The following is a 14,397-nucleotide window of genomic DNA, read 5'->3' as shown; positions in this document are numbered from 1 at the left end:
TGTTTTATGTAAAATGATTGACATTGTGCACTGGCTGCGACGTGAGGCTACATCCGGAAAAGAGTGTCTTGCAACATGCGCTGTTGCTGAAGGCAAGGCTGAAAACACTTCAACTCGCCTGCCCGAGTTAAAGTTTGCAACCGCAAGATGGAGTGTCGCGCTACAAGGCGGTGGGGGAAGGAGGGGCGGGGAGAGGGATGGTATAGGTGAAAAGGAGTTTGAGCCATGGACCTGCTTTCGACAGAGTACTAACCCTTTCCCATTCCAATGACGTAAGTGCATGTTATACATTTTTCTTCCGATTATGTACGTGCACGTCATCGGAACTAAAATTAAATAACTTTTTTACGGAACCGATGCTCCCAAAAGGCCATGCGGGAGGGCGTGTGGAATGGTTTGGCGCCAGCTAGAGTGCAGTCGTTGTCGCTACAGTTCTCTGCAGTGGGTACAATGTCTTTAATAACAACGGCGCAACGCCTCCCTAACTCAAATTAACGCTGAACCGCTTGCGCGTGTTCCGAGATTCAGCGGTGAAAGGAGGGGGGGGTATCCAACCCCGCAATTTTCAGACGTCTCGGAATGGAAAAATGATTTCGATTTAAAGCTTTCGTGACTGCAGGGATTCATCTTCTTGGTTCTTTCGGTAAAGTCACGTAGAAGGGAAAAAAAACATAATAAAATAATTCTCACGACGTTTCGGCCACAACGCAAGCAGCGGTCCTCAGGTGAAGACAGCGTCTGAATGACATTCAGACTCTGTCTCCCCGACAGACCTGGTCTTCACCTGAGGACGGCTACTTGTGTTGTGGCCGAAACGTCGTGAGAATTATTTTATTATGTTTTTTAAATGTTTTATTTTATTATTTTATTATTTCCCTTCTACGTGACTTTACCGAAAGAACCAAGAAAATGGAAAAATGGTTAACATAAGAAGGCTGCGACATTTGGCCATCGCATATCGTTCTCACCTCTGCAGTTGGCCTCGTCGGAGTAGTCTCCGCAGTCGTCGACACCGTCGCACTTCCAGTGCAGGCTGATGCACACCCCGCTGCGGCACTGGAACTCAGAGGAGCTGCAGTTGAGGTGGCCCGGCGTTGGCTGCGGGGGTACCAAGCCGCCTGAACAGAAAAATGAAAAGACGTCACACCCTCCACCCACGTTTGAGAACCTTTTGAGCCGGCTTAAAAGTTAACGTGCACGTCACAAGCAGGAAAAATGACTAATTAGACGTACGTAAAAACGGTATAATCAGCGAAAATAAAACTATTTGCAGAGGAAGGATCACTCAAGTTGTATCAATAGTTACCAATTTAAAAAAACGCAAGCATTGGTTTTTAAGTCATTACCTACCTGATGTGGGACTGTGCATTTTTGTTTTACTTCAATCGGGTTTCATGCAACGGAATTGAGTTTAGTGTATTATTGCTTCAATCACTGCATTTACTCTGCAACAAACAGACGCCAAAGTGCAACGGGCATCACGGGACCGACCGACCTGAATCGGTGCAGTTGACTTCATCCGACCCGTCGGTGCAGTCCCTCTCGCCATCGCACTGCCACGACCCCAAGATGCAGCGGCCAGATGCAACGCACTTGAAATCGTAGGGCGGGCACTGTCTATCCCCTGTGCCCGGTATGCCACGTAAAAAAAAACACAAAACCACATTCACAACCAACACTACTTAACCTCAAGCACTTTGTGGTCAGAGCAATCTCATTGAATGTAAAAGTCTGGCCCACCATTTTGTAAACTCAGAGCAGATGTATTAATGGATTCTACTGAAAGTGACTTTTCAGCCCATGCAGTTAGATCAACCAATTCCCCAGATTACTATTAATTATAGTCTGGCAGAAAGTCGACTTAGACGGCTAGGACATGTCCTAAGAATAAAGAAAAACCACATTGAAGATGTATGTATGCTGTTGTAACTTGTCGACCCCACCCATACTGGAACGTCTGTGAAAAAGACCTTCATAGCGCATCGGATTTCTCCTGCACTCTAAATAAAGATTAAGATTCTGATGGATGTTGAACTTCTTTCGCACTGTACAGTCAACTGTGCAAACAGGAGGCACGGGGAAAGACCTGTGATGGACGTGCAAATTTCAGGGCGCAGACAGAGACAGGCCTAATTAAAAGAGGCGGTCTGAAGTGATTAACTAGGATATGAGGACTTGTGGAGAGTGTGGACGTGGAGATCGCCCCGGACAGGATTAAGTGGGAGAAAATTAACCCGTAAAACAAAGTTTTTCACTCTAAATCCTTTATATGCGTGGCGGCTAGAGTCCTCTCGTCCTCTGGCTTGAGATGGCTGCCACCTATGGGTCAGATGATTGTCTGCCAGCATTAAGTAATTGGTAATTTAATATTTAAAAAAAATTCCCTAAAGTGTAAAATTTAGGAAATATTTTTTCACGAAAATGAATTGTCACGCACAACGAGTCTGTGTGGAAAATGTCAGCTCGATTGGATCACGGGAAGTGGGTTAAAAAACGAGCGAAAGATTTGCACGGTCCTAAGCAAGCAAGCAAACTTAATATAAAGGATTTAAAAAAGGACTAGGAAGGCAGACCTCCACACCAGTGGGGAAATTTCCAAAAAAAACTAATTTTCTCAGCTTGCCAATACATGGTTGTTAGAGCCGAGAGGACACATTCACACTGGGTTGGTGCAGCATAGAGCGCCACGCGGCGGGAGGTCTGGTACCGCATTGCTGCTGTTCATCGGCTCCGTCGAGACAATCCTTGTCTCCGTCGCACAGCCAACGGCGGGGGATGCACGGACCGCTCGGACACTGGAATCCGTCCGCAGAGCACGAGATGTTGCCTTGAGCACGGGGGACACGTTTTCGACACAAATTTCGACGCAAATTTCAGGTGGGAAAACAAAGCTCGGACCAAGTGTGCGCGCGGGCTTCTCCAATCGGTCACTTGCGCATACGGACTAGGTGGAGAAGAGCGCGCTGCCGCACAGAGCACAGAAAACACCTTCGCCCATGAAAAAGATTGAGTCACGATAACGTGATAAAACATTGTCCTGTACTCCATCAAGTGAGAACCCGAATGCATGGCTTCTCATTCACGACTTTTTAAAATGTACGTTTACAGCCCTTTGTCAATCCATTGCTGGACGAGGGCCTCCCTGTGCCATGAAGGTTATTTTGACCATACAACACAGCCTATAGCATCCACGATAAAGGTTTATTGGGTTTGATCGCATAAATATAAATGTGTCGTTACCCGCTGCCGCCGCCACCCGACACAGCCAACTAGTAAGATTCGTCACGTAAAAAAACACATGCCAAATAGTTACTAGTCCAGCACACTGGTGTATTTGGAGAGTAAACCCATAACATTTACGATCCGAATAGAATGTTTCGCTGGTGATTACAACCAGCTTCATCAGGCAATTTGGCATAATTAGAGCAACCTGCCGTGCATGGTGGTCCCACGTGTAAACACAATCCAGGCTCAAACCAAATATGCACCCCAGATCTGATATGAACCAAGGTCAAATAAAGCCGCACGACCCCACTGAATGTAGACGAGACCCTGAGTTGACAAAAGGGCTGAACATGTCCACATACGTGCACATTGTATTGCATCGTCCACATCCTATTTTTTTTACACTTACCAGCTCTGGTCCACTAAGCTATATAGCTCTTTTTCAGAAGCCATTGCAGCAAAATACTCTACAACTAATGTTGATTCTAAAAGTGGAGGGAAAAACCAGAGGACCTGGAGAAAATCTACACGACCACAGGGAGAACATGCAAACTCCAAATATACAGGTGTCTGGATTTGGATAGAAATCACGACCTCCTGTATACAAGGCGAGGCAGTTAACATCTCTTAGCCACCGCGGCGCACTCCATACCCTGGCTGCTGCTACAGTTGACTTCGTCCGACCAGTCATGACAGTCGTTGTCTCCGTCACACCGCCAAGCACTTCGGACGCAGCGCCCGTTGCTGCAGGAGAACTCCGTGGCCTGGCACTTCTGGTGAGCTGTGTGGAAGCGATGAAACGACACTGAAGAATGCAACAATCCCACCATGTCCGTGACTTAAATCAAGCGAAAGCCCAGACAAGACTGTTCTTCTCTTTTACGAGGAAGATCTAGGTAAGGGGTTAGTTCATTTTAAAGCTTGACATTGCTGTTGTTGTCAGCCTGAAACTTCGCACTTCTGGGCAAAGGTGACCCCTTCCACCCACCATTGTAATTGAATTACATTTCCTTCTTTCCCCAGTAGTATGCATGTTGAACATCTTTCACACTTTACGCAGCCAAACGTGCTAATTGGGAGGTGCGGGGGAGGGTCAATAAACTCAACATAAAAAACTGTTTTAAAGAAATTAGTTTTGAATCTAGATTTAAAAGTGCATAGCTCCAGTGGCTTCCTAATAAAATAGTTGCTCGTTTCCAGTAGTGGCCTACAAACTCTGATGGTCTAACTGTGACCATCACTCTGATCGTCATCCCTCTCGCAATCTTCCACTGCTCGTTTTACCTCTCTTGATATCCATGCTGTAGTCAATTATGTCTATAGCTCATATTCAATGTACGGTCGGTGTTTTTCTTCTTTCAATTGGAGGCAATTGCACTGGCACACAATGGGCAACTCTAATGAATGACCTTAAAAAAGATTTAGTTTCTTTATTAAAGCAGAAAATATGTTGGCAATTCCCTGCACAAATTACACGACACATGAGCTCATGGTAGCAGATGTGGTGACCTCTTTAGCACTCCAAGCAATGGAAAAAAAACCCCAATTTTACTAAGTACAGAAATAATTATTTATCTTTATACAAGAAGCATTAATCACTATGGTTTGGATACAGAACAACTTCCATCTCCCAATAACATGTAAAAAGAACAGAAAGGATGAGCTATTGTCATTACTTCCTTCTTTTAAATGAGTTTGTAAAGGCAGACGTGACATTTCTCCCCACCTCTTTCTTCTAATTGCTCATTCTATATTTGTCGTTTGTGAAAATGATAGGTGTTGACGACTGCAATCTGTCATAAATATAAAAAAAATATGGACAGATACTGAACCTTAATTTAAAACCACTGACAGCGACTACTCAACACAACAAAATACATGAACGAGTAATAAAATATCACTTGTAATTCCACACTGTAAATAAACTCTTGAAAAGATACACCGAATACAGTTTAATTAAGTGCATGCAAAGTACAGTGTTCTTTTTAATATCAGAAGGGCTCGAGTTATTGAAAGAGCAGGAAGCCATTGGTAGGTGGAGGCAGGTGCTGTGGACAGACACATGAACATCTGCCGGTGCGAAACGCAACTGCGGAAGCTGGCACAAAAACGTCCGTCAAGGCGCGAGTGTGGAGGCACGTCACTTACGGCAGTCAGCTGGCTCGTCGCTGTTATCTCCACAGTCGTCCTCCTGATCGCACTTGTAGGACATTGGGATGCAACGGCCCGAGTTTTGACAGCGAAATTGATTTGTGCCGCACGTCCCGAGTGCTGGAAAAAACAACAATTGTGCGTTCTAGATTTGAAGCTTTCGTGACTGCAAGGATTCATATTCTTAGGTTTTTTCGGTAAAGTCACGTAGGCAAAAAATTAAAATTCATAAAAGTAAAATAAAAATCACGAAGTTTCGGAGGCAACACGAGCTTCCGTCTTCAATTGTGCATCCCACCAGAGGCTTCGTGAACACGACCATTGTGCATTTAGGTTACAGACGCTACCTTTACACACGCCAGCAGGATTTAGCTGCAAGCAGAGCGCCGAGAGGAAACCTTTTCACAACATGCGCACTTCATTGTGCTCGGTGCTCTGCAGGAGCCATTTTAAACATTGCGTGGGAAGGCAAAAGATTTTCCACACGTGCTTTTCCACATGGTTCAATTTCATCATCCGACGACGCTCCTGCTGGGACAGTCTTCGAAGAGTGGCAGTGCAAGTGAAAGCCAACAAAATGTGCTTTGCCGAAAGCTCATAAGTTCACCTACAGTGCCACAAGTCCCTGGGCTGTTTGCTCAGTGATAACAAATCTACCACAGGTCTTCAAAGTAAGTATTTGGCATGTCAATACAGTTAATTGCACAAAATCACAATGAATGTTCAACATCCTTTTACTAATTCAATATTATGGAAATGATGACTGGCAGAGTTTCTGAATATGTTAAGTCCCCACTTAATGCGTATTCACACAACATGTTATTGCTATAATGTGTTTTTTCCATGAGGGAACACTTTCCGCACATCGCAGAATGTGCTCTGTTATAACGTGAAACGAATGTCCCGTTATAACGTGAAACGTGTCCGTTATAACGCCATTTCTGAGCAATCGACGACAAGCTACTTTCTTGAGCTGCGTGGCTGAGCGGTGATCGGAATTCTGGGCACACGCGCGCAATGATACGATAGACGGCGACGTTTCCCTCATCTCATTTCAGTGTGTGCGTACATCGTATCTTGCAATCCCCACCTTTTACATTATTTATTATGGGGAATTGTTTTCACTGAACGCGTTTTTCGGCACTTTTCACTAACGCATCTACCGCGTTAAACGAGGAATCACTGTAAGGCATGTGTTATGTGCCAATGAAAGCATGGATGTAGAACTTGTTTGGCACCCTATATAGCCTCACCGTGCTAATCAGTGACATTGCACCATAGCATAAATAACACCAAGCAACTCTTGAAAAGCATGAGGCAACTTATAATAGAAGTGAAACTTTAATTGTGCTTACGACTATCTTTATGATGTGGTATTTTCAACAACCCACAGGAAAGGTTGCATGAACAGAACTTTAGAAAAAATGGGGGTTACAGATTTTTAACCAATGCGATTGGAAAGTAAATTCTCAACACAAAATATGTCCTCTGCAGAAAAGCCATTTTTCTTTAAAAAAACAGAAGACCCCACACAATCCTCTTTCAAAGAAGAAGAAGAAAAAAGGGCACGAATTGAGAAAAAACGAAGAATGTAATTTGACTGAAAAGGATCACCCCGCACGGAGCTAGTTTTTTTTTTACACAGAAGCACTGCAGCTTTCACAACATTCGCTTGAGAAAAAATACTTACGGCAGTCTGCTTCGTCGCTGAAGTCTCCACAGTCATTGTCGTGATCACATTTCCACAGGATGTTTATGCAGCGGCCGTTGGCACATTTAAACTGGCTTTCGGCACAAACCAGCTCTGGGGGGTGAAAAAACAAACATGTTTTCGCGCGGCTCAAAAATACTGTAACACTGTTCCAACATTTCGATTGTTTTTTGTCTATCAGCAGTTAAAACGCTAACGCAGCTCTTCGGCATATAACCGCCAGGTATTGTGTAAAAAAAGAAAATATCTAGATGAAATGGTCATGCTTTTTAAGTATTATACAACACTCTCTCGTGATTGAAATGTGAATCGCGGCGTTGTGAAGAGCCTCTCGTCAAGTGAATTACTTTCTGATATTCCAGGAACATGCAGCCAAAATCAAACCACAGAAAATCCTATCATCCAGGGATGGACTCTATTATCTATTCTCTACATTTTTATACAAAGAATATGGAGTTAGGAGAGGAATAGCGCAGCTGTGGTTATCATACTGTGCTCTGAAGCATGGTGACCTCAATTTGATTTTCTGGGTCCTCCGGTTTTTCCCTAAACATTTAGAAACAACATGCGCTTAGAGTATTTGGCTGCGGTAAATTTCCACATGACGAGTCACTTTGTTAAGGTTTCATTTGTAGCCAGGTCTCGTCTGAAAGAGCTATACAGCTCAGTGGGCCTTACCTGGTAAAATATACATAATTAATAGTTTTAATATTCCCAGCCACAGGGAATGTCACTGACGGGTGGGCCTTTCCCTTTACCAAGCCGGACTGGCTGGCAAAGTGAAGTATGGTCACGCAATCCAGATGACCAACATTACATGGGAAGGCCTTTATCCAGCAATGGATTGACAAATCACCGTAAATCATTTCAATTAATCAATAGGATTCGCATGCAAGTAGTCACAAATCTATCGCGTTATCTGCATTCATCTATGTATAACTTACGAAAAACATAAATTCAGCGGATAATACAAACAATAGGTACCACTCTATACTCTTTGGGTATTTTGGTAAAGTCACGTAGATGAATAATAAAAATTCTAAATACAGCTGTATTTTTTCACCTGAAGACGATTGCTTGTGTTGCGATCAAAACGTCGTGATGTTTTATTATTTTCTATCGACGTGACTTTACCGAAAGACCCAAAGAGTATGAATTCCTACAGTCACGAAAGCTTTAAGTCAAGAGGATCCACTCTATCGTGCCCACCACATTACCACAGTTAAGGTTCCCTTATAATGTTGAGTGAATGCCACAAATGAGCATTATCTGCCTGCAAAGTTGTTTAAAAAATATACTTAATACTGTAACAACCTAATCACTTTCTATTACAACATTTGTACGTAATATAGCATACATTTCTTCAACATGTTTTTTTACTTTGACCGGGTATGACAGAGTTGCATGATATATTATGTTGTGGCAAGCTTACCCCTGGAGTTACAAATAAAATCTCCAGAAGGCTGCTGAACGGAGGACATTCCGTCGGGACATTGGCAGGTTCGGCCATTTGGTTTGGGCAGGCAGAGGTGAGTGCAGCCACCGTTCTTGTCCGAACAAGAAGTCGTCACTGCATGAATACAACCGCAAACACAAACATAAATAAATAAATTCGCACCATTGTTTAATTCTAATTACATAAGTAAACGATAAAGTCTCCTTTCATGTACCTGTTCCCACACTTGAAAAATATATAAACGCATTTGTTACACATCCCCATCAGCCACATGGCTTATTCGGAGTGCATAATTTTACTAGGATCGATATAAATAACAAGGAGACCTCTGGACTGGTTTTCACAAAGTGTCTCATCGGTAGAGTCAGCAGACTTGGTTGAAACCAATGCTGGTGAAAAATTAAAATCAATAAAAGTAAAATAAAAATAATTTTTTTTATTTTATTTAAAAAATTTTACCTACGTGACTTTACCGAAAAAACCTAAGAATATGAATCCTTGCAGTCACGAAAGCTTCAAATCTAGAATCAATGCTGGTGAACTGCTAGATGATAGGCAAAGACCCTCTCTCTACCCCAAGAAATGGGTGCCATTAAAAATAAATTTCACGTCAAAAAAAACCTTGCTGCTACTTTTGCATGAAATGTTATGTGCCGTTGGGTACGCACTGTTCTGTTTGCCCCTGTAGAAAATCTTCATGTCCATTATTCCGGGGGCACGGCTGACGAGGGTCTGTACGCCTGACCCGTCGTACTTGTTTGCTCGCATGATTCCCATGCGAGACCAATCGTCCCAGTACACGTCGCTCTGTTAAAACACCCCCCACCAACGCGTCACAATACTCGCGATAAACAAGCAAAGCCGTTCCTCGTTGCCGTTTACTCCGTGATTATAAAACAAGCACCGAAGTGCGCTTTTAATTTCTGAATGTGCATTATTGTTTAAGAAGTTAGAGAATGCATGGAGCGACAACACAAGTAAGACAAATTATCTACGACTACGACCCTCAAAAGGAATGGCGCCACCCCCCGTGGTGCCCCCCCCCCATCCCCCTCCCGTGATCCGTGGATCAAACAAATCACGAGACACCGGTGTATGGCAGCCAAGAGCAGTTTATGCGAATGCTGTCGCAAGAGGTCACACGTTTGGCGCAACGGTTCTTAGCTGACTATGTGTGATGAATGAATAAGAGCAAGCCAGACACCAATATATTAGAACACGGTACGTCCCAAACAAAGCATGAAGCGGTGATATATGTGGCTGGCAATGTATTAGATCCAACGGACAAACATCCGATCGTGTAGAGTGGATGACGGTGAACACCATTATTTTAGTTATACTGAAAAAATCTAATATTGTCCAATGCCCACTCATAAAAGAGGCAAGGCTCAATGTTGTGTGGTATTTTAATGCAGCTAAACATCTCACTTTCTAATATACCTCACTGCCAACAACTTTGCAACTTACGTTTGTTTTTTTAATTCGTGAAATGTGAGTAAACTAACAAGAAGCAACTAATTTAATCCTTTGCCTAACTTTGCTACCTTTAAACAAACCTTGTTGAGAAGGCTGAGTTAACGCAATACTTTATAATTGCATTTAGCAAGCACCACATGCCTTCGGTTAAGCAAAACTAACTTCACACCACAGCACTGGAGCTTCTTAGGGTTTCGCGGTCTGTGACGTGACGTGTGCTTAAAGTTTGGGCCTGGTTTAGACATAAATTAAGCCTTTCTGATCAATAAGACCAGATTATCACGAATGTATTACATTAAGATTGCATGTATGTCACGCATACATCAAAAGCTTGCACTACTGTTTTGGAAATTTTACTCGTAAAAAAATATTTTACTTCTCATAAATTCACTCGGCGCATCCGCCCCTCCAATAAACGTAACAAACTCCCGAGTTTGACACCAAGCGTGTCTTGCTCGACAGCAGAGCCACCTGGTCGGCTACAGGACACAGGCCCCTCTGTACCTTGTAGACTGCGATGGCGTAGGGGTGCGGCAGGTTGCTGTTGATCAGAACGACGCGGTTGGACCCGTCGAAGGAGGCACGCTCGATGCGGTCGTAGAAAGCATCTGTCCAGTAGATGGTCTCTCCGTCGACGGCTATTCCATTGGGCCAGCGCACATTGCTATTGACGATCTTGTTGCTGTGTTGGCCGTCCATGTCACTGGAGCCGATGCCTGCGTTCACCTCCCCCCAGTCTGTCCAGAACATGATCCTGGGAGGAAAAGCAACCCGACAGTGCAAGTAAGAGAAACGGCTGAAGTATTTCTCCATCCTGAAAACTGGGGGTCATTATATCTTTTTTTATGTATATTAAAACAATTATGCGATTCAACGGGACTACCAACCAAAAGAACCGCGTATTCATGCAGTCTCCTCCTCCTCATCCCACCAGGGATACTTGTTTTGTAACTTCACGCTGACAATTAAAACAATTAAGATACAAAAAAATGTGTTTGGCTCAAACAGGGTAATGTGTTAATCATAAGATAATACAGTAAAACCTTGGATTTCAAGCATAATCGCTCCAGAAACGTGCTTGTAATCCAAAGCACTCATATCAGTTGTGATCACGTGACGCTCGACAGACAGCGTATACACGTACTACTCGTATTGCAAGACCTCGCTCGTTTATCAAATTAATATTTATTTTAAAAAATTGCTCGACTTGCAAAACACTCGCAGACCAAGTTACTCGCAATCCAAGGTTTTACTGCAATATTATTAGTGACACCAATTGAAATATAATTCACGTGACAAAAACTACAATGAGCTTGCTGACCCTTTGTTGGGCACCAGAACGAGGCCACGAGGTTTTTCCAGCACAGTGGAGTTGAGGATCACTTTCCTGTAAGTGCCATCCAGCCTGCTGACCTGCAAACACAAACCATTGGCTCAATCCTCAAAAAGACGACACATACCGAGACCTCGAACGTAAAAATATTAAATTTCATATCATTTAAACGATGCTATTTCACTTATCAGTCTGATGCTTAAAAATATAACACTTTAGGAAGTAACGGGAGTTGGAGTTGTGGTGCCTTCAGCAACACCAGGGGCTCGCCTAAGGTGTGAAATAACTTGAAGGTGAAAGCAGAATGATAGATTCCTCTGCTTCAAAGTCTAACGCGGATTACAAATGCGGAAAGCATTTTATTGGTTACAGAGACCCCTTGTGATCATACAAAATGTATGCCACACACGCTCTGGTACATAACGCTCAGCTACAAAGGTTAAGCAATCACTCATTCCACGCAAGCCGTGAAGAATTGCCCAACACCAATTTCACATGAAACGTTGATGCATGATAAGTGCCCAGGACCAAATCAACCGCAGTGAGCCCTTGTCAGATTTCGCAAGCCACGCAGCGTTGAAAACCTACAATATTGTACCTGCATGGGTGACCACCATGCATTACAGGTGTTATAGGATACAGTATAAACTGTACTTCTATGCTCCCAAAATCTATGCTCCACACCAGAATCCGCACTGACCAGCATAATAAAGTATGTCAAATAATGCCCATAACCCACACTGTGATGGGAAAGCCCTTATCCAGCAGTGGATGCGAATTGATGAAGGGATGTCCGCTCAACCATAGAAATGTCATTAAACTCATTAACAACATATTCCAACAAGTGAGTTTAAGTGACACTTCGCTACCCAATAGTGATGCTATGCTCTATAATTTATGAGTAAAAGATGTGTATATGTTGTCGATACACGAATACGGTCACTCAGGAAAAAAATTATACATCAGTGGCACGTAATATTACATCTGACAGTCAATGCGTTGGTGGTTCAGTCGAAATAACTCTTGATTTCTCACTTGCAATCTACTTCCTACACTTCACCTGTCTGGGCTTTTCACTTTAAATTATTAACATGAACGTTGATTGAAAACCTTTTCATTGGTGAGATTCGACAATTTGACTGCTTCAATCGAGAAAATACATAGATCTATCTATGCCACAATTAACAACCACGAAGCATCATTAGCTCCATTATCGCAAATGACCGGCTCAAAAGTAAAGCCCGAAAAGCACCTCAATGAAAAACCCAACCAATAATAGATATTCATTGTAATTTATATGAACACATTAACGCCCCGCCCACCAACTCTGTCTGGCCTTCACACCCGCTTGGCTCGTAAAGTGACGACATCGCATTTATCCCTCAATTTAAGACCAAAACATGATTTTTCACAATTCTGGCTGTCGCCTAATGAGGCTGGTTGTAATTACCGGCAAAACGTCCTACTTGAATTGTAAATATTGTGGGTTTACTCTCCAACACACCGGTGTGCTGAACTAGGAACGAAAATTGATACGTGTTTGTTCACATGACAAACCTTACTAAATGGCTGTCGGGTGGTGGCGGGTTTAACTACATTCATATCCACGCATTCTAGATTTGAAGCTTTCGTGACTGCAAGGATTCATAATCTTAGGTTTTTTCGGTTAAGTCACGTAGATACAAAATTTTAATTAATATTTTTTTATCTACGTGACTTTACCGAAAAAACAAAACAAAAAAATTAAAATTAATATTTTTTTATCTACGTGACTTTACCGAAAAAACCTAAGAATACATATCTACGCAATCTAACCCAAAAAAACCTCGATTATGCACCTCAATGTGCCTGGCTTCCGCATCCACCCAGTAGAGGAGATTGCTGTTGGGGTCAACCACAACCCCTTCCACATTCTTGAGGCCCTCCTTCAACAGTTGCTGCTGTCCCAGAGTACCATTGAGGCAGAGGCGCTGTTGGAGAAAAGAGAGGAGGGAACTCAACGTTACGTTTCACTCCGTTCACGATTCACCATACGATATCTACCTTGTCTAAGCGTTGTGCAAGTGCTTGTGCTTTAGATTTCGATTTAAAGCTTTCGTGACTGCAGGGATTCATCTTCTTGGTTCTTTCGGTAAAGTCACGTAGAAGGGAAATAATAAAAATAAAACAGTAAAATTGTATTATTTTATTATGTTTTATTTGTAGAAGGGAAATAATAAAGTAATAAAAATAAAACATAATACCATTTTATAATTTTATTATGTTTTTGTATTATTTTATTGTATAATTTGATTATGTTTTATTTGTATTATTTTATTATTTCCCTTCTACGTGACTTTACCGAATGAACCAAGAAGATGCTTGTGCTTTTTGAATTTTTTTTGCCAAATTACAAAAAAGAAAACACATTTTCTCAATCTAGATTTGAAGCTTTCATGACTGCAGGAATCCATACTCTGGTTCTTTCGGTAAAGTCACGTAGGTAGCAAATAAAATTAAAAAATAAATCATGACGTTTCCATTGCAACACAAGCATAATGATGATTGCTTGTGTTGCAATCAAAACGTTCTTATTTATTTTTATTTTATACCTACGTGACTTTACCAAAAGAACCAGAGAGTACACATTTTCTCAATTGAACACGTTTGTTTACATGATTAGAATTAAATGTTTTAGATGATTTTCTTTAACCTGGTGAGAACTTAAAGAGACCACAATAGCCTCATTTACAAGAGTAACTTACAACAAAACAAAATAAAGTACAAAATTTAAGCAAAAAGAATACAGAACAATAATAACTATCAATAAGTTGAAAAAATTGCACAAACTTAAATCAACGTGAAACAATAAATTGCCTGCAGATTAAGTCGGTTAGGGCAGATTATATGAGAGACATTAAACAGACACACGGTTGGTACTGTGTTTGTGTGTAAACACACAATATCATGAGCATAACAATTACGTGAATTGTACATTAATGAATATCACACGCATGATTCAATAACTGAACACACTCATAAACGCTCATTATAAGAGTAATTGTT

At 42.0% G+C, this 14,397-nt stretch overlaps 1 protein-coding gene across 3 annotated transcripts in view; it reads right to left on the bottom strand.

Annotated features, from left to right (window-relative positions):
• The window catches only part of SORL1 (sortilin related receptor 1), an 89,493-nt gene that overhangs the window by 32,067 nt on the left and 43,029 nt on the right, over positions 1 to 14,397 (bottom strand). For all 3 annotated transcript variants that reach the window (XM_078870032.1, XM_078870033.1, XM_078870034.1), the window contains exons 18-28: positions 13,191 to 13,322; positions 11,341 to 11,432; positions 10,524 to 10,773; positions 9,212 to 9,350; positions 8,520 to 8,657; positions 7,067 to 7,180; positions 5,374 to 5,496; positions 3,878 to 4,006; positions 2,708 to 2,827; positions 1,496 to 1,624; positions 969 to 1,118 (exon numbers count right to left, since the gene is read on the bottom strand). In XM_078870032.1, the coding sequence (XP_078726158.1) occupies positions 969 to 1,118; positions 1,496 to 1,624; positions 2,708 to 2,827; positions 3,878 to 4,006; positions 5,374 to 5,496; positions 7,067 to 7,180; positions 8,520 to 8,657; positions 9,212 to 9,350; positions 10,524 to 10,773; positions 11,341 to 11,432; positions 13,191 to 13,322 (1,516 nt within the window). The remainder of the gene's footprint in view (positions 1 to 968; positions 1,119 to 1,495; positions 1,625 to 2,707; positions 2,828 to 3,877; positions 4,007 to 5,373; positions 5,497 to 7,066; positions 7,181 to 8,519; positions 8,658 to 9,211; positions 9,351 to 10,523; positions 10,774 to 11,340; positions 11,433 to 13,190; positions 13,323 to 14,397) is intronic.

The sequence above is a fragment of the Lampetra fluviatilis genome, chromosome 29 (genome assembly GCF_964198595.1).
Source record: "Lampetra fluviatilis chromosome 29, kcLamFluv1.1, whole genome shotgun sequence".
Classification (NCBI taxonomy): Eukaryota; Metazoa; Chordata; class Hyperoartia; order Petromyzontiformes; family Petromyzontidae; genus Lampetra; species Lampetra fluviatilis.
Note: the sequence above shows the minus strand (reverse complement) of the source record. Positions and strands in the feature narration are given on the sequence as shown.